The following is a 24,035-nucleotide window of genomic DNA, read 5'->3' as shown; positions in this document are numbered from 1 at the left end:
TCACCGCTCCGGCACGGGGGCACGTGACTTTCTGCCTCGGTAGCCATGGCGCCGGACTTGCTTACTTCCGCCTCGGCAGCCATGGCGGCCGCGCTCACTGCCTGCTCCGCCCTCCCTCCCTCATCACGTGGCCGGCGCGGGCGCAGCACCCGGAAGTAACGGCCGGCGGCGGGCGCTCCCGCTGGGCTGCGCCGGGGCAGGAGGCGGGGAAGGAGGCGGAGAGCCGCGACCCCGCCGGCCCGGTGAGGAACGAGTAGCGGAAGGGGAAGACGGGGACGGGTCGGTCATCGCTGTGGTGGCAAGACTACCCGTCTTCGCGGGGCCCCGAGCCGGGGAGGGGGCTCTGAGGGGCTGGGTAGGCCCTGAGGGCCTGGGGGTGTGGGAGCGCCGAGGTAACCGGGGAGGCCCTGAGGTAACCGGGGATGGTCTCTCAGGCTCCGGGACAGCCATACCGCTGGATGAGGCTGTGCCCAAGGGGGTGGAGGGGTTATGAGGAGGTGTTGGGCTGGCGGGGGGAGATCGTTTAGGTTCCCGGGTGGGGTTATCACGACCCCTGAGGGGTTGGGGGAGCTTTGGTTTCGGCTCTGTAGGGAGCCTAAAGCCCAGTCTTGCCTCATCCTGGGGGTTCACCTTTCCGGGGGGGCTGTCAGCCTGAGCTGGGGATGCTGAGTGGGGTTTCGCCCCCATCTCCCTGCAAATTGTGGATGGAGCAGGGGCTGGGGTCTCTGGGAACAGTGCAAGGGGAGAGGGGAAGGTACTCCTGCTATGTCCAAATCATCCATAACTCAACTTCCCTATTGCCTCTATTTGGCGTTTATAAAGCACCCACAGCCCCAGCATCTCCCCGACATCTCCTGGTGTTCACCCGCAGCTCTCGGTGCCGCTGATGCTGATTCAGGTCTCCTGGCCCTTGGGAGTGGGTGCTGCGTGGCCAGAGCAATGGGAGAGTGGCTGCGTGGGGGCTCCAAGAGGCGATTCGTAGCTTGTCTGATCCGCTCTGGTAGGGGTTTCCTTGCTGGTGGCAGGATCAAAGTCTTTCTAGATCGATAATGAGTGGAAAGTGCTACTTTGGTTTTACTGAAAATGAAACTCAGGTCTTTAGAGGCTGCGCCATAAACAGCATCAGGTTCTTTGTGATTTCTCTGTTTACAGTTCATGGTTCAGCTTTTCTGTGGCTGGAAGAGCATGTAGCTGTTGTTGACACAAATATTTGTGCGTGTGAGTTTAATGCTGCATTTCTGTGCCAAGGAAAAAAAATATTTCAGTAATAGGACATTGACGTCAGCCAAAAAATCTATAATCAAAGAAAAAATGCTTAGTCTTGCTTTAGAAGACGAGTAATCCTTAGGAGTGGGGGTTACAGATGCACCTTTATAAGGAAGGGGCCAGGGGAAATCAGCAACTTGCTTCCATGAGTGGCGACAGTTGAACTGGGAAACTCAAAATTTAGATTGCTGACCCTTTATGGCAACTGGAATTAGGAGCAGACAGCCTCCCTCTGCCGTGCTTCTGTCCCTGCAGTGCCTGGCGTAGCGAGGCCTTGACCGTGACTTGTGCTTCTTGGCCCTGCTGTAATATAATACTCAAAGAGGACGTGTTTTATGGCGTTTGCTGTAATTTGTTATTTCTGCTGCAATTTTGTCACATTGTGGTTTGCTGAATAGCTTTTTGATAACCAGTTAATGCATGGGTTTAGGATGGAATTAGCAGACTAAATTGCTCTTTCCTTTCTCTAATGACCAGCTTCTTGTAACGCCTCTTTGTGCCTGCTCTGCCTTTCGGGCTGGTGGAATAGGTACTTTTTTGCCTCCACTGTCATTTTCTGTGCTGCCAGACTGGGACAAAGAGCAGAATAGTTGGTGCAAGCACCAAAATGAAACCATGCAAAATAGAAACAATGGCCATGCAGATGAATTTCCTACCTCTGACATCCTTGTTAGACATGAGAGGTTTATCATCTGCTCTGTGGAGGATGTGTAGCGTCTTGCAATTGAGAAAGTACTTTCCCTTTTCAAATTCATGTTTTCTGTAGTTGGAAAGTGGCAAACGAAGACTGAAAGATGAGGAAATTGTAAATAACTGTTAATCCAGCTGTAATGCGATAAGCTGGTAAAACCTGCACACCAGCAGCTTTTGCAGGGAGAAATGAATTTGAATGACTCACAGAACATACCAAGGTCTTATTTGATGAAGAATTAAGGAACAAAGCCTATTGATTTATACTTGGCGACTGTGAAGTAACGAGCAAAAGTTTCTTTGTTTTATTATTGCTCAGTGCTTTGTGTGAAAGCATGAAAGTCATCTCCTGATGCAGTTGGCTTTCAGAGTAAAGCCATTGAGGCTGCAACCTTCAAAACTGTTTGATACCATCTGTTGTTTGAATGGGAACTAGTTGTCTCTCACTGCTTTAAAAAATGTTAAATCCAGAAGTTACTTAAGCATTAATTATAAATTGATGGAATATTATAAGACATTTTTGTTATAGATGATAGGACCTTCTGACTTCAGAGTGAATTAGTGGCATTCCTGTGTGGAGCCAACGTCAACCAGTTTGTTTGGTATTAATTGATGTTCTTCAAAGATGTCTTTGGTGACTCCTGACAAGAATCAGCTTCTGGGCTTTGCTGTAAATTAAGCCTCAGATCAGCTGATGTGCCCGATGCGCTTTGAGGCTCCTTTGGGTCAGTTATACCGAGATGGAAAAATGTGGTCTGAATACTTAGGGAGTAGGTTAATGAAATAATATAAACCTGTTGTGTGAATTGTATGAATAATTATTAGATATAATTTTGGAGTGCTTTATGCATTAAAAACAAACCAAAAATGTGCTTTAGCTTTTTAAACCCCTTACAGACTGCAGCACAATTGTCTTTATAACTGTTACACGGGAATGCTGATATAAAAGAATCATCATTTCATAATTTGGTACAGTACAGCAATCAGGCGGCAGCCTCTTGGGAGAATAATTAAATGGTTTGTGATGAAAACTGAGGATAAGTAAACCTGGCATGAGTCAGAGGTGGTACAATCAACTGATAAGAGCAAACTCAACCTGCAATTGCTTTATGTGTGCAGCACAGCTTTGGAGTTCTGCCTCCTGTAAAGCTGTTGGATCGATTTCTAACTTTGTCTCTCTCTCTCTGTTTCAGGCTGAGCTAAACTGAGTGTTTTGTAAACATCATGGGAGAGATTAAAGTCTCTCCTGACTATAACTGGTTCAGAAGCACAGTTCCTCTTAAAAAGGTACGTACAGCTGTAATCGACTTGTGGGTGCAATTTCCCCTCTCATTTTGCAGTGGGGCAGACTGAGCTGGTTAATGCAGAACAGTTGTGGCTGTGCTGGTGAACTGGCTCATCTCCTGAGCTGTCATCTCACGTGTCATACGAGCACGTGAAAGAAGCACATGGAAATTAAAGAGCGTGCTCAGAAGTCACTTCTGCATGTGGTGTTGGGGAGCAGAAGTCTGAGCCACGATACTGAGCATCCCGATGCAGCTGCACCTGAGGAGGAAACCCCGAGGAAATGGAAACGGTGTGTGCTAGGGACCATGTGTGTGGCCTCCTGGAGCCACCTGTGTGCCCCATGCTGTGCTGAGGCAGGACAGCTGGCTGGTGCTACCAGAGCCACCACTGCCATCCCCACCCCTGGGGCTGGAGCAGAACATCTGAAAGCAACTTCTTGGCAGTCGTTTTCCTGGGAATGGAAGTATGCCTTAGCCACGGTGGAAAAAAACAGTTTCTTCCGCTGCATGTCCTTTAGATACCATCTGATTCATCACACTGTCCAGCCACTTTCCCCTCGTGCTCAGATTTCTCGCCTTTCTTTCACTGAACACAGCACAGTGTTTGAGGTGTGCAGTGCTCCAGCTCTAAGTGCCGAGCAGTGGAAGTGTCACTTGTGTCACTGTACAAGCCGAGTAGAGTCAGTCACCTGTCTGGCTTGGGAGTGGTTTCTAGTTTGGTTTTGGGCTCAGATGACTTCCAGCTGGTTCAGTTCCCTAATCTGCGTGGCTGCGTGGGTGGAACACAGGGATGTTGCTGGCAGCAGGGGCAAGAGCAGTGTTACCTCTTTCAACAGCAAGTCGGTTGCTGTTAGGCCACTCAAAAGGAACTGTGTCCTCAAACCTAAGAAACAAACTAGTGTGCCTAGTGTTCTTTCCTCTGAGTGATATAGAGCTTTCTCCAATAAATTACCTTTATGGAAGAGCTGCAGGATTTCTCGTTTGGGGTTTCTCATTCATTTTTGCCAGTTTGTGTCTTCTGTAAATAGGACAGACACATTGCTATTGATTGTGCATCTTCTGCTGTCCAGTTGCTTTCTGTTTCTGGCCAGCACCAGATCTGCTGGGTCTATTCGTGCTGTTGCCTCCAGGCAGTGCCTCAGCAATGCCGGGAGGCAATATTTCAGTGGAAAGATGTGTGGGTGCTCTGAAGTGCTGCTTTATGGGGTGCAGTATGGTAAATTAAAGGAGCTGCAGGTTGTGGTTACGATGGAAAGTGTTGCTGCTGCTGTGGGGACTGTGTGAGGCTGCAGGTCGCTGCCTTCAGCTGCTGCTGACTGCTCAGGATTTCATAAATGTGTAAACTGAAGCTGCTGCTGACCTTCAGACCAGGGAATACTTTACCCTCTTGAACGATTCACTCTACTTAAAAGTAAAATGATGCCGCAGTGACGAATGTGGGGTATGAAGAAGGTAGAAAAAAAACTAGTCCTGGTATCTGGAGAGAGAAGGAAAAAACCAGAAGGCACAATTTGGAGATGTCATTAATTTCTGAAGCAGTTTTAGGAATACATTTGTTTGCATTTTCCCCCCAAAAGTATAGGAAAAAGACATGCAGTACAGAGGAAGGAACCAACCTTCGTCGCTGCTGCTGAGCACTCATTACTGCTCTCAGAAACAGGTTGAGATGTTCCTCCTGAAAGGAGCAGGAAATACACAGCTCCATTGCCCTTCCTGCGCTTGTCAGATATAGGAAGTACAGCCCAGAAAATCTCATTTTGAAACTAAGTCTTTAGCTTTGCCTGTGAGCCTGTATTTGCATGCACCACTTGCTGCCTTTGCTAAGTCCATCCTAAACGCCTTCAGCAGGGGACACCTTGGCTCTGCTAAACTCAAGGGCAGTTCTGCACTTTGTTTCCATACAGTGCAGATTTTACCCTGTATGTCAAGTTAGTTTTCCTGATTTCAAGGAATATACTTCACCTTTGGAAATATTCCTAAAGGGAAACTGTAGTAGCCACCAACAGCCACCCTGAATTCATCTCATGTTGCTGGTGGAGTCACAGTTGAGAGCGGTGAGGCCTGGAGTTCTGTGCAAAGGCTTTTGTAAAAGGTTTATTTTTAAATGGTTCCAGCGGTCTGGAAGCGCTGGTATGCAATAACTTTTTTTTTAATAGAAACTTCACAAAACAACAGTATCGTGTGATTTCTCACATGCTCCCAGAGCCTGAAATACTGGCCTTATTACAAGCAGATTTGTTAGTCAAGCAAATCTGATTTGTGATAGTTTTCCTCTGATTCCCTGAGAAGCTTAACTACAGTGACAGAAAAGCAAATTGTGCTTATATATTGCTATTCAAAAAGCTACAAAACCTTGATATGGAGGAGACAAATTCCTGCTGTGTGATACAGTCTTTCCCTAGAGGTTTGTGCTTGTTTATCTGGTGCAAGCTGCACACTTTAACTGGGTTGCAGAGTGTTGAAAGAGCATCCTGAATATACAAACCAGTTTGCTGGTAGAACAGGCCCTGTAAAAACAAGTCAGGCTCCAGCATTGCTAGAAAAGAAGACCTTTATCGAATTCTTATATTTTTAAATGTTTTCAGCTTCTCCCCTGAGACAGGCACTGTGTGAGGAGCTACTCATTAAGGATAGAGAAGCTTGTGTGTGAACAATCTCCTTCGTGGCTCCTTTCCCAAGGATACTTGTGTGGATGTGGACTATCGCATAAACCAGATCCTTTGGGGCACTGCCTTACTGTTTCTGTGATTGATTTCTGTTTGAATTTTCAGATCTAGATGTACCATCGTTCTGACCTAAGTCCTTCAGAGTTGAAATCCAGAGCAAAGCACCACAAACTTCAGTAAACAGCCTTAAAGAACAAAGCTATTGTGAAGAAGAGCAAAAGATGGGCTTGTTCAAAGGCATCTTGAATATTATTATATTTACTAGATGACAGAAATTTTGTAGAAGCAATCCTTCAAGCTGGCTGAAAAAAGCTGATTTCAGTCTTGTGTGTTTCTTCCCCCACCCCGTCCTTCTCTTTTTCCAGATAATAGTAGATGATGACGACAGTAAAATCTGGTCACTGTATGATGCGGGACCTCGGAGCATTCGGTGCCCACTCATATTTCTTCCTCCTGTCAGTGGAACTGCAGATGTGTTTTTCCAGCAAATTTTGGCGCTGACTGGATGGGGCTACAGAGTTATCGCTGTGAGTATTCCCCGTTCTGTATCGACGTTAGCGTACTAGTGCCTGTTGGATATTGAAAATCAGCTTCTTTGGGTTTCTTTGAGGGGGGAATCCACCAAAAAAGCTGATTAGTCATATTCATGGGTATGTAGCGTGCAGATCTAGGCTGAAATCTGTGTGCTCACAGAAGTGTTTATCCAAAGCCTTGTGTGTACACATTATTAACTTTGTGGTCTGTTTTTTCCCTTGTGTGCCTTGGACACAAGGCTTTTTTTCCTCTGGCTGGATCTTTGTTAGCAGTGAGGCAAGTGTGTGGGTTAGTTCAGGGTTTCTGTGTTTGCCTTAGGGATGCTGGATAATGTGGTTCTTAGCCTGCCAAGCTCTAAGTGCTAAGTCACTCCTTAAAATCCTTACAGCGTGCTCTTTCATGGCTGCTCAGCTCCTGGGGCTGAAACAACTGATTTTTACAACAATTTTTCTGCTAAACAGTCTGGCTTTAGGAGTGCTGCTCTGCCTCTTGCAGCAGTTAATGATTTCTGTACCTGTCAACTTTACATGCTACAAAATCACCGAAGAATTATTGCAGCCTCTCCTACCCGTGATTACAGACTGAAGCAATGCTGCATGTTCCCCAGCAAACTTGCTCTGCGGTGCTTTCGGCTGCATGTTTTGGTGCAAGCGAGGGGGAGGCGTTGGCACCTTCTGGCTGTAGGGACCTTGCTGGGGAGCGTGAGCTGCATGTTGCTGTTCTGACACCTTTAATGTGAGAACTGGTGTGACTTTAAAGTGGACAGCTGACAGGAACTGGTCAGAGACTGGCTTTTTCTAACTTTGTATGATTTCAGTTGCAGTATCCGGTGTACTGGGATCACCTCGAGTTCTGTGATGGGTTCAGAAAACTGTTAGACCACCTTCAGCTGGATAAAGTGAGTGCTCCGAGATGGGGAAATGGATGTATAACTGCAGTAAAAACCTAATGTTTGAAAGAGTCTTATTTAGGAGCAAGTGTATAAAAATATGTCACAAAAACATAGCCTATAAGTAAAGAGGTTCTGTTGCAATTTTACTTTCAAAACAAGTTTATTTTTGATGGTGAATACCTTTGAAAATTGTCATGCTTAGCCTAAATTCAGCTGCTGTTCTAGGCCCGTGAAACGCTAAGTGTTGGTTAACTAGTTTTTCATGAGATACTGTGGAATTTGTCCTTCCTAACTCACGCTGTATGGAATATCACAATAAAGTATCTTGGATTGGAGCAGCTATTGAAAACAAAGTGAAATGTTTGGGTTTTTTCTTAAGCTTGAGGAGCAAACAGAAATTTGAACTGTGACCTGGAAACACTTCCTTTTTTTTTAATATTTATCACATTTGTATCGTGCATAAAGCCAGAGCTGAATAGAAGAGTTTGATTCTTTTTAAAAATGGGTTATGGGGACAAAGTAAAACTTGAATGACTCACTTTTGTAATGAAACGTTGTGCTTGGAGGTCACGTATTTCCCACGTGTAACAAGGTCTGGTTTGGTTTTTTTTTTGTTTTTTTCCCCTTGAATTAGGTTCACCTTTTTGGAGCTTCTCTGGGAGGTTTTCTAGCTCAAAAATTTGCTGAATACACACACAAATCTCCCAGGGTTCAGTCTCTGATCCTGTGTAATGCCTTCAGTGACACTTCCATCTTCAATCAGACATGGACAGCAAACAGGTAAGGAAGACTGAGACGAGAGATCGGATCCATGGCATTAATTTCTTTGGGATTAAATGTGCTGCTGATCTGGTTGGACACACGTCTGACCTGTTTCTGGCCTGGGCGAAGGAGGTGTGGGATGGAATACTTGTGACTTCTAAAGCCACACTACGAGGAAAATTGAAATTTTAATAATTGGGAGTGTGGGATTTGACAGAGGAGTTATCCTGTCATCTCCTGTGGAATGTGGTCAGATTTAAGAACTCTGCCTGTTTTCTAGCAAAACCATTTAGAGTCAAAAAAGTGTTTTTCACCATGTTTAAAAGAACAGTTCTGCAATGTAAGACTAACAGCTTCCCTGAGCATGTCAAGCACCTCACTGCAAGGTTTTCCGTCTCTGTGCTCTGGAAGCTTCTTCAGGATTTCATTTGATGTTAAAGTACCAAGTCAGCGCAAGGAAAGGGAGCGCTGACAACAAAGTGTCTTAATGTTGGAGTCCTGGGTGTCTGAAGCTTGTTCCATCTTGTTTCTGTTTCAGCTTTTGGCTGATGCCGGCTTTTATGCTGAAAAAAATTGTCCTGGGGAATTTTGCATCGGGTCCTCTGGATCCTGAAATGGCCGATGGGATCGACTTCATGGTGGACAGGGTAGGTGCTGCGTGTTCCGATGGCTGCGGTGTCATCTCAGCAGATTTCATTAAGCTATAGGTATTTCTGCTGCTTTCTGCATTTACATGCCCAGAAGGGAGGAGTAGGGAATGGATCCTTCGCAGGTGTTGAGCGTCACAGCCCCAGTGATTTACCTGATGCTGTGACCATCTGCCTTGCAGTTCTGTTTATTATTTATGTCAGTCAAAAGAGAAATAGTGAAGAAACTGAGGTGGAAGAGAAGTGCTGGGATGCATCCGTAGGCCTTGCTCTGGAGGGCGAAGCGACTAAAGGAATATGTTATTAAGCGTTTATTTCATGCAGAGAGATATAATTGTCAGCGAAGGGCAGTCATGTTTCCTTTTAAAACTAACTTATCTTTGGCTGTATTGTTAATATTACATTAATTCCCTGCAGGGAAAGACGGTGTTAATTAGTGTTTTTCTTTACTGAAAGCTGGAGAGTCTGGGCCAGAGTGAGCTTGCTTCAAGACTTACCCTCAACTGCCAGAACTCCTATGTAGAACCTCATAAAATTCGAGACATCCCTGTAACCATTATGGATGTAAGTTAATCTCAATGTAATCCTTTTTATTATTTTTTTTTAACACTGTTTCCTGCCCTTTATAGGTGGGGCCTTGAATATCCTGTTCACAACTTCACAAATATTCGCAGTATATTTAGATAAGCCTTTTCCTTGAATTTGGTTCACATTCTCGGAGCTTTTCTGGGAGGCATTCTGGCTCAAAAGTTTGCTGAATACACACAGATCTGAGTTCAATCTCTGAACCTGTGTAATGCCTTTAGTGACACTTCTTTCTTTAGTCAGACATGGACAGCGATATTTGCTTCATATTTAGATAAATCTTCTACTGACTGTGGTTCTTCTGTGTTACATTTTGAACTGGATATTCTGTGCAATAACACAGCAGTATGTAAACATACCAGGGCATTAGATTTCCAGCTGTTGATGCCTGATCTGTTTGCTTGTTTTCTGTTTCATTAACACTGTTCCACAGAGAAGCTGAGATATTGCTTCAGAATCAGTCTGATTTAATAAGGACAATCCGACAAGATTCAGAACCAACTGCTGTGACTTGTTCCGTAGGTGTTTGACCAAAGCGCGCTTTCGACAGAGGCAAAAGAAGAAATGTATAAGCTTTATCCTAACGCCAGAAGAGCTCATCTCAAAACAGGTGGCAACTTCCCTTATCTCTGCAGGAGCGCTGAGGTCAACCTATATATTCAAGTGAGTCTCTGCCTCCTACAGCTGTATGGGCAAGAGGAGACGCATTTTTCTCTGCTGGTTCTTGTTTCTGCTCACTCTGGGTCACTGATGGGGAAGGGGGCAGGGAAGCACTCACCTTAATGGAGAGCTGGATTTGGAGCTTTGGCTGTTGCCTCTTACTCTTGTGCTCCAGAGCCATGATTTCATCCTCACAAAAATTATGCAGAAGGAATGATCCTCTTTTACCAAAACCTCATGCTTCTACACCTGTTGTTTTCCACGTCCAACAGATCCACTTGCTGCAGTTTCATGGTACCCGCTACGCGGCCATCGATCCCTCCATGGTCAGCGCAGAGGAGGTGGAAGTCCAGAAGATCAGTCTTCACAGCAGCAATGAGCAAGAAGAGCAGTAGGTTTTGGAGCGCTGGTGGAAACAAGGAATTGGTTTGGTGGTCTTCCTGTGTACAATCAGCTGTTCCCACTCTGCCTTTTTCCCCGCACCAGCTGATGATCACTGTGTGATTCCAGCGGGATCAGTAAGTCAGTGAACGACGTGTGGACAGTCACCTCCAGTAGCAAATTTTGGATGGATCTGTTTAATTTTTAGTCTTGGAATTGAAGGAATCATCTTTGAAGGCTGCAGTTTTAAAAACAAAGACATTTTTGCTACCAAAGTCTTCACTATCATGTTCTTAAGCAGAACAGTATTTCTTTTTATATTTTTCACTCAGCTGTATATATTGCCACATGCAGGTTGTGTACTTATAAGCTGACATTTTTGTTGAATATTTGGTTGAAAAGATGTTTAGGTGCCAATGTTGCCATCACTTATTTGCTTCATATGTTGTGGTGTTAGTTTCTATTTGAAATAAAGCATTTGAATTTTTAACTTTCTTGCTGTTTAAAAATGTTTTTCAATAAAACTTTGACTTCAGCAAGTGTCTCTTGTTTCGACAAGAAAGTTACTTCTACAGCCATCTCTAGAAATTAAGAAAACCAGCACTTTCTGCTTGAATTCACCTCAAGCTTTAATTAAGAGGTTGCACTGGTTTAGCTTTAGTTAAGAATTATGTAGTATTTTTTTAATAAAGAATGACTGACACATTAACTCGCAAGTTTAATGGTAAAATCAGGATTTATTGAAATAGAGACATTGTTTTCTCATTGAAACAAACACTCTAAAAATCAATAGGAAGTATCACATGACAAAGTGGTACCTAAGAAAACCGTATGTTCTTGTTATAGGTGGTGTAGATAACCAATGATTTACACTTTTCAAGCTGTAACCCAGGGAGTTAAGAAGTTGCCTATTTGATTTATAAACAGTACATGTACATTTATAAGCAGTATATGGTAATGATCTTCTCTGAAACATTTGTGAAAAGTCAAAACAATAAAGATCCCAACCCTTAACGTTCCAAAAGGACCAAGTGGTGACCTTGACTTTTTCTGAAATTCTCACCCTTAGAGGGAAATTACAAACACATCTAAGATACAAGTAATAGACACCCCCCCAAAAAAAAAACCCACACTCCTGAAAACAAAGGCTTCCCCCCAATAACTTAAAAAACCCTGACAATTAAGAATTTATATACAAACCTGTGATGTAAACAAGTTACAGTAGTGTTACATTTCCTGATGCAGTCTGACAAGTGATCCTCAGTCACTGAACTCACGACAGCACCCAGACCATACACAAGAGCTGATAAAAATCTCTAGAAAACTCCCCTTGTGTGAAGAGACATTTTGGACAATGAGCATTCACCGATTCCCTTGCTTCACACCAATTATGCTTTTTGTGACAAGAAGCCCTTAAGTCGCAGCTGCCTTCTGATGAGTAGCAGAGTGAGTGCTGCTCCCCCTGGCCTTACATCACTGTGCACTTCCTTGGAGAGGCAGAGTCTGCATTTGCTTTTTTCCTAATGCTTTCTGTAAAAGAGAGAATGTTCTGCTGCATGGAAAGTATAAAGCTATGGCAGGATATGTTAATTGATCAAAATAAAAGAGAAAGAAATAACTTGTGATGGTGGCAAGAGGGCAGGGTGGCTTTCAGCTTTTCCTGCATAACCAGAGAATTCAGGCAGTGCTCACTGTGCATTATTTAAAAGAAGACAAGTATTACCTGCTAAATCTCTTCTTCCAATCCCCACGAGGCCTTCGTACAATCCCTTGATCGGATTTTCTCCTGCCGTGATCACGCCATGGAGCCAGATAAGCAACATCCTGTGGCCGTGCTCCCGGTAGCTCTTAGTGCCTGGCAAGATCAAACCACAACTGAAATTCAGCTCTCAAAAGAAGAAAATAAATCCAGCAAGTTTCTTCTGTCCCACAGAATAAGAACTGTAGCAAGAATTTGAGGTCTGGCAAGCACCTCAGCAGGAGTGAGCAATGAACCACTAACCCCTAGGTTTGTGTGCTTTACTCCTGGACAAATTCCAGTGTGTAGGTAACTCTACACTCATTAGAAACAGGATTTTTAACCTAATCTTGTTTCAAATAAGCCATCTGGTTCCCTTCATGCTTTGCTATTGCTGCAGACTTATCTCCTACAAACGCAGCCTGAGTAAAGGAAGGTAAATGCCCGGGCAGTGGTTTATACCTGTCCACTGTTGCTCGATGGCCCTGACATGGGCATCAGTGAATTTCCAGTAGTGTGCCAGCTTCTTCCATTCCCCGGGTTTGAGGTATTTAGTAGCCAATCTCCACATCACCGAGCGAATGTGCTGCGTCTCCAGCCTGTGATCTTGCTTAAAGGTCAAGCGCTTTGCCACCCAGGAGTCAGAGTCACTGTTCAGATTGTCCTGCAAAGCCAGAACAGGGGCTCCAGTTGGGACCTGTTACTCGTTCTCAGCTCTGCAGGTTGCTGTGCGTTCATCCTGGCATTTTTTTTTATTCTCTTGCTTCACTCTGCTCTAATCACACATTAACGGACGCTGTTAATAGCAGCTTTGCTGTGGAAGCCCATGTGGATCGCAGTTTGCATTTTTGCAGTGCCTTTCATCTGGGGCTTGGATGCAGAATCCTTGCTCCACTTTAACATAGGCACATCGCCTCCTTTACACACCAAACTGCAAGCAGGCTACATGGCCCTAGGGCTGCACAGGAAGCCCACACAAGGGCCTGATACACACAGCGTTAATCCCAAAGCTGTGCCTGAGCCACAGGTGTATGCTCTCCTTTCTTTTCGCGCTGTCTTTCCTGGTACGAGAGGATGCCCAAAGTCCCACAAAGACACGAGGGATGTGGTGTCTGGCTGTCCTTCCAGCACGCCCCTGGCTCAGCCTGGTTTGGGGTAGGCAGGGTTTCCCTGGGGGACTGGGCAATACTGGGAAACACGGGAGGAACAGCCCCAGCTGCGGGAAAGTTTGAGAGGGGAGCGGGTTGTGTGACTCCAACAAGAACTGCTCGCGAGAGGTGTCTCCCACTATTGAAAAACTCCCCACATCCCATTTGGTGACCTTGGGCCAAGCATTTTCCTGCTCAGGGCTTCAGTTTCTCCTTCTGGGAAAAGGAACTAATGCTCTCCCGCTTCCCTTCTCCAGGGCTTTGGGAACAGCTGCCAAAGAATCTTTGCAACCCCCTGTTCCCTTCAGCACAGCCTGGGGTTTTAACAATAGACTTTTTAAAATAAGGAAAGTCTTGAGCAGAGGTTGTTGGCACAGTGAGGACTTTTGTTTTTCTGAAGTAAGGTGATAAAAGTAGAGGTCGGGCTGTCACAGGATGTCCTGTATTTCTTTCCCTTTTGACAGCTGGTGATGTGGAGTCTCCATGGAGAGGATAAAGCTACATCTGCCCTGGAAAGTGCAGAGGATGGTGCTGTAAGCTCCTCACCTTCTCCCATTTGTAAAACCGATCGGCTTTGATAATCATGTCTGCCACGTTGATGTGATTGCCTCGGGCAGCGACATCCAGAGATGTTTTTCCTTGCTGAAATCAGAAGGGGAAAAATGAGCTGGAAAAGACCTTGCACGCTTACGAGGTACAACCTCCACACCACCCCGCAGTCTGTAGCAGCAGCAGCACAGCCCATTGAGCAACACACCCAGCCGGGCTGAAGGACCCCTGTGCCCTTTAATTTGATAGGCTTGGCATATACATGATTAGAAATGGTCTCCTAGAAGAAGCACAGGCTGATGGGACTATAAAAACGTGAGTACGCTCCTTATGCAAACATTATTTTGGACTGGGCCGGGGGAAATTTGTGTTTATATCTCAAAGGTAGAGCAGAAAGGAACAAGATTTGCAAAGTGCATGAAGGAAAGTGAGCCAGCCCAGCCACGAGGCACACCAGTGAGAATTGTTCCAGCTCAGGTGTGAGCAGAAACCCAGCTTCACACAGAACAGCGTGAACGTGTCCCCTGCGCTGGGTCTCGCTGCGGTTCCACAGGCTGCTGGCAGGTGGCAAACACTCCCCGCAGCTGAAGGCTGTTTCAGCCGCTATCTCCTTTAACCCCCTGCGAATGGCAGACACTGTTTTTAATTTCTGCCCAAGACCCCTTCAACATTTTCTGGGCATACACCACACTTCCAGGCTGCACGCAACTTGCCTGATTCCTTTAGAATTCCTTCTGTTACTTAATTAGAGGGCAAAAGCCCTGCACACCTGTGTCAGATCTGTATCAACCAGATACTTTTAACCTATTAAAACATGTGTGCTGTAATTCTTGAGGTATATTATTTATCATGATTCCAGAAGATCTTTGATATTAATGTGCATGATAGCACAAGCAGAATGAACCAGAACAACTCTGAGAAGAAAACTTTGCTCATTGCGTAAACCGCTTTCTATCTTCCTAAGAACCAGTCGCTTCTTTCCTGAAAAACACATCAAAATAACCTACTCAGCAGTGTTTCAAGGCCTTATCCCTGGAAATATCCAGATTTTAATATTCTTACTAGCCTTCCTTGAAAACTATGAAAAACAACGGCAAAGACCATCCATATTTTCACTCCATACACCCCCAGCACCTACTTAACCCACGGAGACATTTACCTTGTCTGTCTGCTTCAGATTAACTCCCGCTATGAGAATCATCTCGGCGATGTCCTGCCTGCCGTGCTCCGCAGCGATGTGCAGTGCGGTCTGCAGCCTCTGCAGGAGGGGGAGAGGACTGAAGTTCAGAGAGGGACAAGTGTGAGGCTGGAAGGACAGGACAGAACCACCCCAGGAGGAAGCGCTGTAAGAACACTGTCAGTTCCTCCCTCCTCTCCCCTCTGCCCCTTTTTAAACTCAGGGTCAAACCCCCTCCTACCTAAAACTGGAGTTGGGTTCCTCAGGCTGAGCAGAACTGGTCTGTCCCTGCCCCAACACTAGGAAACCTCCCTGGTAACATTTCAGTCTAAAGAAGGAACCTCTTCAGTTCCATAAAGCTCCCTAGGGTCACTTATAGGACTATATTGTTTCCTGTTATTTAAACAATTTCTGTAGGCAGTTTGGCCAAGGGAGGAAAGAACCTGGGCCAGCTCTTTGTTCCTGGGACACAGGGATGGGTTAATGCACATGGACTGTAAACTGTGTGCACCTTGGGACAGTCTCATGGCAACAACTAAAATTAAACACAAAACATGGCAATTTTATGGTGTCATCAGGAGAGAACATCACTACAAGAATGAACATTAACCGAAACATTACAAAGAAGTTACACATTTGTTAGCAAAGCCCTTCATTCACAAAATTACAATTTGGTGAGACAATCAGCTACCTCCAGGCTTGTCTTACATTCTCAGCTCCCCAAATATTTTGCAGAATATCTTCCCACCTGAAACTTCTCCCACCTGCTTCCAGCAGGGAGGAGAGAGCCTGACTATTCACAGGTCCCAAGGACATGGCACAGCCCATGTGTTGAATGTCATCCAGCAACTACCTCACTGCAACACTCAGAATCATTTCGCAGGTTTCATGTTTCTTAAGTTGGGCTTCCAGGTTTTCCTGATTTCAAACACTCTTCTTTAATCCTGCCCCCAGGGTGATCAAATCCCTCCTGAAATGGGTTCACATTTCAAAGACAAAGAACAGTAGCCACAGTCTTACATTGTCAGGGATGTCAAGGTCACACTCCGCATCGATGAAGAGCTTCACCATGGCTGGGAAGTTCTGCAGTACCGCAATGTGTGTCGCCGATGCGTTTTGCTGTGGAAAGAAGATCCTGACCTTAGGATGAGCTTAGCTCACGGCACTAAAAGGACTACGTTGTGCCCAGCATGTCTTAGAATAAGACTAGCTGCAAGTCTGGACTGGGGGTAGACTGGGGATAGTGGCGATATGCTGCAGCAGCACTGGTCCTTGCAGAGTTGCTTTGTGCTCTTGAACGTCTCCACAAACTGGCTTTGCCTTTTTGTACGTGATGAGAGGATTGAGTGGGACTTACATGATTAACAGCATTTGTGTGGATTCCGGCGTCCAGGAGGATCCTGGCGATCTCCTCGTGGCCGCGCAGAGCTGTGTAATGAAGGCAGTTCATCTTCTTCTGCCAGGCACGTCAGAAGAGATGCGTGTTAGTCAGGGCTGCTGCTCAGAGGCCGGGGTTGTTACAGACTATCCAGAGATCTCTCTGCTTCCCCCCTGCAAGAGCCCCATGCCCCTGCGTGGACAAATTCACAGGGATTTGTCCCCACAGCCAAAACAGGCCCAGGGCAGCTTCTCCCACCTCTTTGTACAAAGCCACGTGTACTTTCCTCTGCCCTCCCTGCACCGATAACGGGTGCCCTCTCTGTGAGGCCACAGGTGTGGGCAAAAAATCCACAAAGTTGTGTTTGGAAATGGGATCACCTCCACAGAGCTCACCTGGGTTTGGGCGTTGACATCAGCACCTGCTTCCAAGAGCAACTTCACACAGTCGCTGTGACCCCCCTCAGCAGCCAGGTGCAGAGATGTAAGTCCTTCCTGGACAAGGCAAAAACAGGAGGCAAGGAATGACCAAGCCTCTACCTCACCTTTTGAATCCAAAACATGTTAAAACACCAATTCTGAGGGCCAGAGATCTCCAGTCAATTGTTAGGAAAATAGAGGGCACAATTATGTGCCACCAACATACCAGAGCACCGCTCTGTCCTTATGCCACTGCAAAGAGCTGGGCCACATTGTCTTTTCTCCCCTTCAGCCCATTAGCAAACAAGAAAGGATTTCACATGGACAACAAAAACAAACCATTTTCCTGGAGTAGCCCAGAAACAGTCATAGGCAGAACTGGAAACCTGCAGCACTCAACCAGTTTGTCCCTTCCAAGGGCTGCAACTCATTTCTTTACAAGAAACCAGAGACACGCAGAATTCCTCAGTGATTTAATCTGGTTTTATTGCTGCTCTTTGCACAAAGGGCAGCTCGTCTGGGGAAGACAAATGCTACCAGAGTTACCACAGAAGGCGGTTCCCTCTTTCTTTCAGATCTTAATCACGATCAAATACACTTTTCAAAGGCATCAACCGAATAAGGCTAAAAACTTAACCGAATAAGGCTGATAAACTTAATTGGGAGTGTGCCCTGCCATAAATAACAGCACTACTAAGCCAATATTTGCTATCTAAATCATTAACTGTGTTCCAGCCACATCATTTTCCAAAGCAGGTCTGTCAAAGAGAGATCTCAAACAGAAGGCCCATATGTTCAGTGACTAAGTCAATACTATAAAGCATAGTGAAGTTTAGTTTAAAACACACTCAATATCCATTTAAGGTGCTGGAATGTGCAAGGGTCAGGGAGAAAAAGGGAGATAAAATGGAGTGATAAGGTAGGTCGGTAGATACAGCAGGAAAAGGCAATGCTTTAGAATTGGATATTGGTCCAAGAAAGATGTTGCCTTTCATTGATATTCTGCAAGCGTGACCTCCCTTCACACATGTATGCTTTAGATAAAATCAGCTATCTGCTAGACCTTTCCAGTCAATACCAACTATTCAGCCTGAAGACTGTGGCAGGAGAGTATTTCTAGGGAGGGAAAAGGCAAAACTGATGTGTTTTTTATTTCATTTAAACGTACTTACAAAGTTCTTTTCATCAAGGTCCACTCCAACTTCTATAATCTTCTGCAGCACAGAGCAATGTCCGTTTCTAGCAGCTAAATGCAAGGCTGTATTTTCTTCCTGAAAGAAAACATCATACATAGATGTGTCACAGGACTGAGTGTTCATACACTACGACCTTGCACAGAGCATATCCAGAGTGATTGAAAAGGAGGGTATAATTGGTAGCACAAGTCTGAAACAGATTTCTAACAGGTACAGCAGGGAGAGAAGAAACCCGGCGAATCTAAATTAGAGCACAGGCCACCGGGCTCGCTGCGTACCCTGTCTGAAAAGTCCTGGAGAAAAATCCAACATGGTCTTGCCCACACAAGCCTGTTCCTTGACTTTCACATCCTCTAATACTTGGACTTAAACTCTCGAATGTGGTTTTATGATGGTACCTTGTCTTTGGCACTGTGAGAACAACCCAGGCAAATCAGAAACTCCACCACCTCCAGCCGCCCATGCTCTGCAGCCAGATGAAATGCTGTCCTGTCCATCTTTGAAAGGAAACGTAAAGAAATACAGTCCAAGAAAGGTTCAGAAAGCACAAAGTTACATCTTCTGCTGCAAGCAATATAATAATGCTTTATGTGATAACCCAGCTGCACAGCAAGCTTAGTGTCCACAGGGGTGAAAAGTGCTGCACTTCAAAAATACTTCTCTCTCATTCTGTTGCTAACTTTTATTCTGCTTTACATTTGGGATGATTCTAACCGAACAAGGTGAGCAGAACTACACACTGGGACCAACAACTCCAAGCACTTCAATCTCACCAAACACTGGAAAAGAGATCATTTCAGTGTTTATTTCATATAAATAGAGGCTAAGAAATAGTTTCCTAAAAGCAACTAAGGATTAAAAAAAAAAAAAAAAAAAAAAAGAATTAATACCTGAGACCCCAGTTATCGAGTGAGTCAGAAACCCTTTTGGGGAAAAGATAGATGTCTTGTTGCCTCATTTAACTCCCAAGCATCAGTGAGGATGAGTCTAAGAACTGCGCCAGCTGGGGAGTGGAAAAAAAGTGTGCGCCAGCTCCTCTGTGCTCCTACGCTGCCTCCAGGAACAGATCAGCTAATGCTGGAAGATGCTGGGAGAGAGTTACCCTTGGTTATTGCCTACCTACAACACACCCTGGCGCATCACCTGCACAAGAGAAGGACACTGAAATTCCCGAATTTAGTCCACAATAGGTTACACTGGGAAGCCCTGGCTGCCAAAACTTGATCAGAACCAGAATCTCCATCATCCCCTAAGCCCCCTGCAGAGGAGGGCCAGACCTGTGTGGGACTCCCTTGATACTCCAGGAATCACATCTGACTCTGGGTCTCTTCCCAAGACCAAGGTAACAATCCCTGCTAAGCTCAGCAGAGCAAGATCAGACTTCGTGAAGCAAGGCAGTGAAGAGCGTTCCTACATTGTCAGTCTTATCCACACACATGTCCTCCAGGTCCTCCATAACAAACTCCATCACCTGGACGTGTCCCCTCTGAGCTGCACAGTGGAGCAGGTTCCCGCCACTCTGGAGAGGAGATAAAGGACCATTCATTTAACAAGTCCAAGATTGTGGGACAGTCTCTTTTGACAACCTGTTCCTGTTAGCAAAGACTCATTTGATGTCTCCCTCCACCTCTAGAGCTAAACTAGCTTATGCTGCAGACAGCAAGTTATGACTCTGAAATATTAGTGTTCCTTTTCCCAGCCAAGGTCTATTTTAAGAGACATGGCCTGCTGATCCATTAAACCCATTTCCCATTTCTGTAACACTTTCCACCTCAGCATTGTACAAATGTGAGTTGAGAAATCCTTGTACACCTCTATAGCCACCATTTTTAAACCTCTTTTAGGAATAAGCCTAAGATGACTTTGCCTGAGGTCACAGCATCAGGCAGAAGTGCAGATAACAGATGCTGTCATGCAGAGTTACCTTAGCTCACAGCTAAGCCTCTCTCTCCCCTGTCACTGTCTGGAGCTGCACGATGGACCCATGTAGGCAGAGTCTCTCACCCTGTTGACACAGTTAATCTTGGCTCCGGCATTGACAAGGATCTGCAGGACGCGGAGGTGGCCAAACCAGGCAGACAGGAGAAGTGCATTCATTCCAAACTGGGCAGGAGAAAAGAGAGATACTTAGATCTAAACTGCAGCCACCACCTGCACTCTGGAGGGAAGCTGTCCCTCTATCTTCAATTAGTTGCCCAAATGCTTTTGTTTCTTTCCTTGCTGTTGTTGTGGTTTTTGTTGGTTTTTTTTTGTTTGTTTGTTTTTGGAGGGGAGGTTTTGTTGATGTTATTTTTGGTGTTGTTTTGTTTTTTTCTCTTGTTTTTGCTTTTTTTAACTCCACTTTGTCCAATTACCGTTATTCCTGCCACAGATGGTCTCAGCGGCTGAGCAGAGACCTGCCTCTTGGCTGCCATTTCCTAGTCAGTGGTGCCTATTACCCTGCTTGTTATGGGGGAAGAGAGGACTTGCTGGCTGTCTTCTTTCCCATAAGCCCCAACACCATGACCAGAAGCAGCCAAGCATCCCCACGCTACAAAGAAAACCTCACAGATTCTACCAGCTGACTTCCCAGTCACTGCATGCAAGGAAAAGGCCAAAAGACAGAGCACAGACATATCTGAAAACAAGCCTCACACTGCAATACCTCCCGCCACCCACCCAGGGCTATGGCAAAGTCTGTAACTGCCAACCCTGCACCCCATTCCCGGCGTTCCCCCAACACAGAACATGTTTGCAGGACATGTGAGTGAGATTCGCCCCCGTACACTGTCTTCATCATCCAGTGGGATGTCGTGGTCCAGCAGCAGTCGCACAGCATCCACGTTCCCCGCTCCTGCGGCCCAGTGCAGGGCAGTCCGGTCTGTCTGGAAGGGAAGGACAAACAGAGGGAAGGCTGATGTACACCGAGTCAGAATTTTCCACACTGTGCGGGGAAAATTTCTTTGGATAGAGTCCTCTGTCTCTTTGCTCTCTTGTCAGGCAGAAAGTGACCTCTTCTAGTCACCTTCTACTCAGAAACTGCAGGTATGGACTGCAATGACAGCACAGGAATGAGCAATATTGCTGACTGTGGACAGCCAGATTGAAACAGTAGGGATGGACACAAGCACATATTTCCAGGAATGTACTGGTCAACAAGGGGAGATCTGCACCAGGAACCGAGTTAGTCCCACAGCCTTGGTGTACAGAGACAGCAAAAATCAAAGCCTTTTATTGCAACCACACGCACCTGGCACATGGGTTCCAGGAAGAACCATAACTTAGCACCATTCCTCAGCCCTTATTACTTCTCAGTCTGGCCAGGATGACACTGCTGTGGGTTCCAGCGTGTTATGAAACTGCTCAGTTGCTACAGGCCCTGTTTAGCACTGGGTGGTGTATTTTAAAGCTTTGACCAATTGAGCAGCTAATGAAGAGAGTAGCGTTAAGGACCTGCAGTTCTGAAACACACCCTCAGCTCTTCCTGCAGCTTAGAGGTGGAAAAACCCAGGACTTACACTGGTTTTGGCTTTTATGTCAACTCCTCTCCTAATGAGCTCCTCCATCCTAGCTGTGTCATTACGTTTTGCCGCATTATGAAACTCTTTCTCTGAATGGAGCACTGCAGCAGAGACAGAAGAACAGACATTGAAACAGCACCAGCAAGGAGCAAAATAGAATCACAGAACAGTTTGGGTTGGAAGGGACCTTCAAAATCACCCAGTCCAATCCCTGACACGAGCAGGGACATCTTCACCCAGCTCAGGTTGCTCAGACCCCCAGCCCCAACAAACCTCCCCTTCACCTCACCAGCCACTGTGGCTTCAAGGAAGGATGACTGCAGAAAGATTCTTCCAGCAAGAATCCCAGTCCTGCAGATGTTAGCATGTTTGTTGGATTCATCCTCTCCCATCTTCCCTTCCCTGAGTACCCCTGTGCCACATCAGGGCTCTTCCAGTCCTACTAGCTTCTGTATTAATTCAGCATCTTTCTCTGTTCGCATGGACTCATTCCTGCCCCAAAACCCTTTGATCCATTAAAAGTGCCATCCTCCAAGACCCAAAGCCGGTGTGAACATGGGGGCAGATGACCCAGACCCTTTCCCCACCACTCCACTTAGATCCCGCTGCTCTGCGAGGGGCCTTTACCCACGGTCCTGCTCTCCCCTCCAGGCAACCCAAACCAGACAAGCACCACAAAACTGCGGGCCTGGCCTGGCATTAGTGTTGCGGCTCTTAACAGACTGTGGCATTCTGCAACTAATTTACCACAAGCAGCAGTATTTGTCCTGCACACTTAAGCACAATTTAAGGGCGTTTAGTCTCCATGCTGGGCCTTGCCCCACCAATTTTCTCCTTGATCGAGTCTGAGAGTAGCACGGGCTCAATGCAACTTTGGTTTGTATCCACCAGGCACTAACCATGTACCATGCAAGAGGCACCAAAACATATCACTGTTGCCATTCCACCACACTGAGGAGATAAACATGACATTTGCTGTGTGAATAACATTTCTCTCTGGAGGACACAGAAGAAATGTACCCTGACTATGGGCTCTCAGGGCAACAGAGATAGCAGCTCCTCCTACCTTCAAACAAAAGCCTTTAGCCCAAGAAAAACACAACACAAGTCTTAATACCAAACAGGATCATTCAAGTGCGTTGGACCTGCTGCTCCAATGAAGGCAGCAGGATTTGGACACTGATTTCTACAGGAAGAGGATTTTCTGTCCTGTATATGGAGACCCTGGTGAGGTGTGTTGGCGCGATTGCCTCTCCACACCATATGGACCCTTCATTTGAGAGGAAACATCAGCAGAACTTGGGAAAAACCTGTGGAGTTGATGTTAACTATTAACCCCAATGGCTACACACATCCCACCTCCTCGCAAACGCTTATCTCCGTTCGGTGGAGTAAACCCTCTGTTTTCAGTTCAGCAAATGTTGCTGCCCCCGCTCTCCAGGTGACAGAAACACGTTCTTACATTTTATGATTGCACAAATCATCATTGTCCAGAGATCCCAAACTACCCCTTGACTTGTTTACTCTTTCCTCTACCTGTGAAGGTGCGATAACAAACCTGGTATTGCAACAGCTGTAGAAGCCTCAATTTATTTAATTTCAGCAAATCAAAGGAAACAATTTACCAGGCAAAGCCAGCCTGGTAAATGTAAATGCATGTTCATTGTGGCATGCACCCATGCAACAAGCAGCATTTCTGTGAATATTTAGCAGTTTTTTCTCCTCTTTCTAGCTCAGGTTCTGGGGTATTTCATATCTTACGGTATTGAATATTAATTCAGTTATTCCAAACAGTGAGGAAAACAATTTAAGTGGTTTACCCTCAGTGCAATGCACAATCTTGAAGGCAGTTTATTATGCAATAGATTTTAAAAAGCAGCAAAGGAGATGAAAAGCATGCACAGAAACACATTAAAACTGTCTGCTGGGCTCTACTTGAGGCTGCAGGACACGAAGACAGCCCAGGACGGCGGGTGAGCGGTCAATAAAGGGGGCAAAACCCTCAAGTTGGGGGGGTTACTGTCGTTATTGCAGCATCTCAGGGATACAGGATGCCTTGGGGCTAAAGCAGTCCCCATTCCTGAATCTATCCGAACAGATTTTTATACGTCTCGCTATTCGTTAAAGCATGTCAGCCCTGCCCCGGAGTCCCCCCACCCCGGTTCCCGGGGGGGCCGCGCCCGCCCTCTCCCGCCACACAAACCCCCGCTGGGTCAGCCCCGCTTCGTCCCCACTCACGGCTGTCGCCGTCCGGCTTGAGGTCGTCCCCCATGTCGCGGCCCCGAAACCGCCCGAGGGCGGGCTGACAGGGGCGGCCCCGCCGCCTCACGGGCGGGCTGCTGCCGCCGCGCCGCCGCAGAACGCCTCTTTTCACTGTTACTCAATATAAAATAAATCCGGTTTCCAACAAACACGGTGTTTTCGGGATGAATTAAGGGGGGAAGTCCAACTACTGCCATTTCAGTGGGGGCCGCACAACTGTTACTCAGCAGGTGCTGCCGGTTACCTCAGCGCGACTCTGCTGGGTGCTGCTACTGAGGGGCTGTGGGTGGTTTAATTCT

General features: G+C 46.0%; 2 protein-coding genes across 7 annotated transcripts; one reads left to right on the top strand and one right to left on the bottom strand.

Moving 5' to 3' along the window:
• The first annotated feature begins 86 nt into the window (after window positions 1-86).
• Window positions 87-10,904, top strand: SPG21 (SPG21 abhydrolase domain containing, maspardin). Of its 3 annotated transcripts, none has more exons than XM_065076727.1 (9): window positions 87-242; window positions 3,150-3,243; window positions 6,274-6,435; window positions 7,260-7,340; window positions 7,969-8,114; window positions 8,635-8,743; window positions 9,200-9,307; window positions 9,851-9,991; window positions 10,261-10,904. In XM_065076727.1, exons 2-9 carry the CDS (start codon window positions 3,181-3,183, stop codon window positions 10,381-10,383), a joined length of 933 nt encoding a protein of 310 aa, XP_064932799.1. In that variant the 5' UTR covers window positions 87-242; window positions 3,150-3,180; the 3' UTR covers window positions 10,384-10,904. The 3 variants fall into 3 exon arrangements, with proteins under 3 accessions (XP_064932799.1, XP_064932800.1, XP_064932801.1); XM_065076728.1 differs by having other exon boundaries at window positions 189-279; XM_065076729.1 differs by lacking the exon at window positions 87-242 and adding an exon at window positions 245-412.
• Window positions 10,905-11,086: 182 nt separating this feature from the next.
• ANKDD1A (ankyrin repeat and death domain containing 1A) lies at window positions 11,087-23,903 on the bottom strand. 4 transcript variants are annotated; one of them, XM_065076722.1, is made up of 15 exons: window positions 23,713-23,895; window positions 21,472-21,575; window positions 20,740-20,838; window positions 19,979-20,077; window positions 19,389-19,493; window positions 18,373-18,471; window positions 17,951-18,049; window positions 16,755-16,853; window positions 16,339-16,437; window positions 16,002-16,100; window positions 14,964-15,062; window positions 13,802-13,897; window positions 12,570-12,771; window positions 12,093-12,224; window positions 11,087-11,899 (listed from the first exon to the last, which is right to left on the bottom strand). In XM_065076722.1, exons 1-15 carry the CDS (start codon window positions 23,744-23,746, stop codon window positions 11,838-11,840), a joined length of 1,527 nt encoding a protein of 508 aa, XP_064932794.1. In that variant the 5' UTR covers window positions 23,747-23,895; the 3' UTR covers window positions 11,087-11,837. The 4 variants fall into 4 exon arrangements, with proteins under 4 accessions (XP_064932794.1, XP_064932797.1, XP_064932795.1 ...); XM_065076725.1 differs by having other exon boundaries at window positions 20,740-20,834; window positions 23,713-23,751; XM_065076723.1 differs by lacking the exon at window positions 18,373-18,471 and having other exon boundaries at window positions 23,713-23,903.
• Window positions 23,904-24,035: the final 132 nt, after the last annotated feature.

Source organism: Columba livia, chromosome 11 (genome assembly GCF_036013475.1).
Source record: "Columba livia isolate bColLiv1 breed racing homer chromosome 11, bColLiv1.pat.W.v2, whole genome shotgun sequence".
Classification (NCBI taxonomy): Eukaryota; Metazoa; Chordata; class Aves; order Columbiformes; family Columbidae; genus Columba; species Columba livia.
The sequence above is the reverse complement of the archived record's forward strand: the minus strand, read 5'-3'. Positions and strand labels throughout refer to the sequence as shown.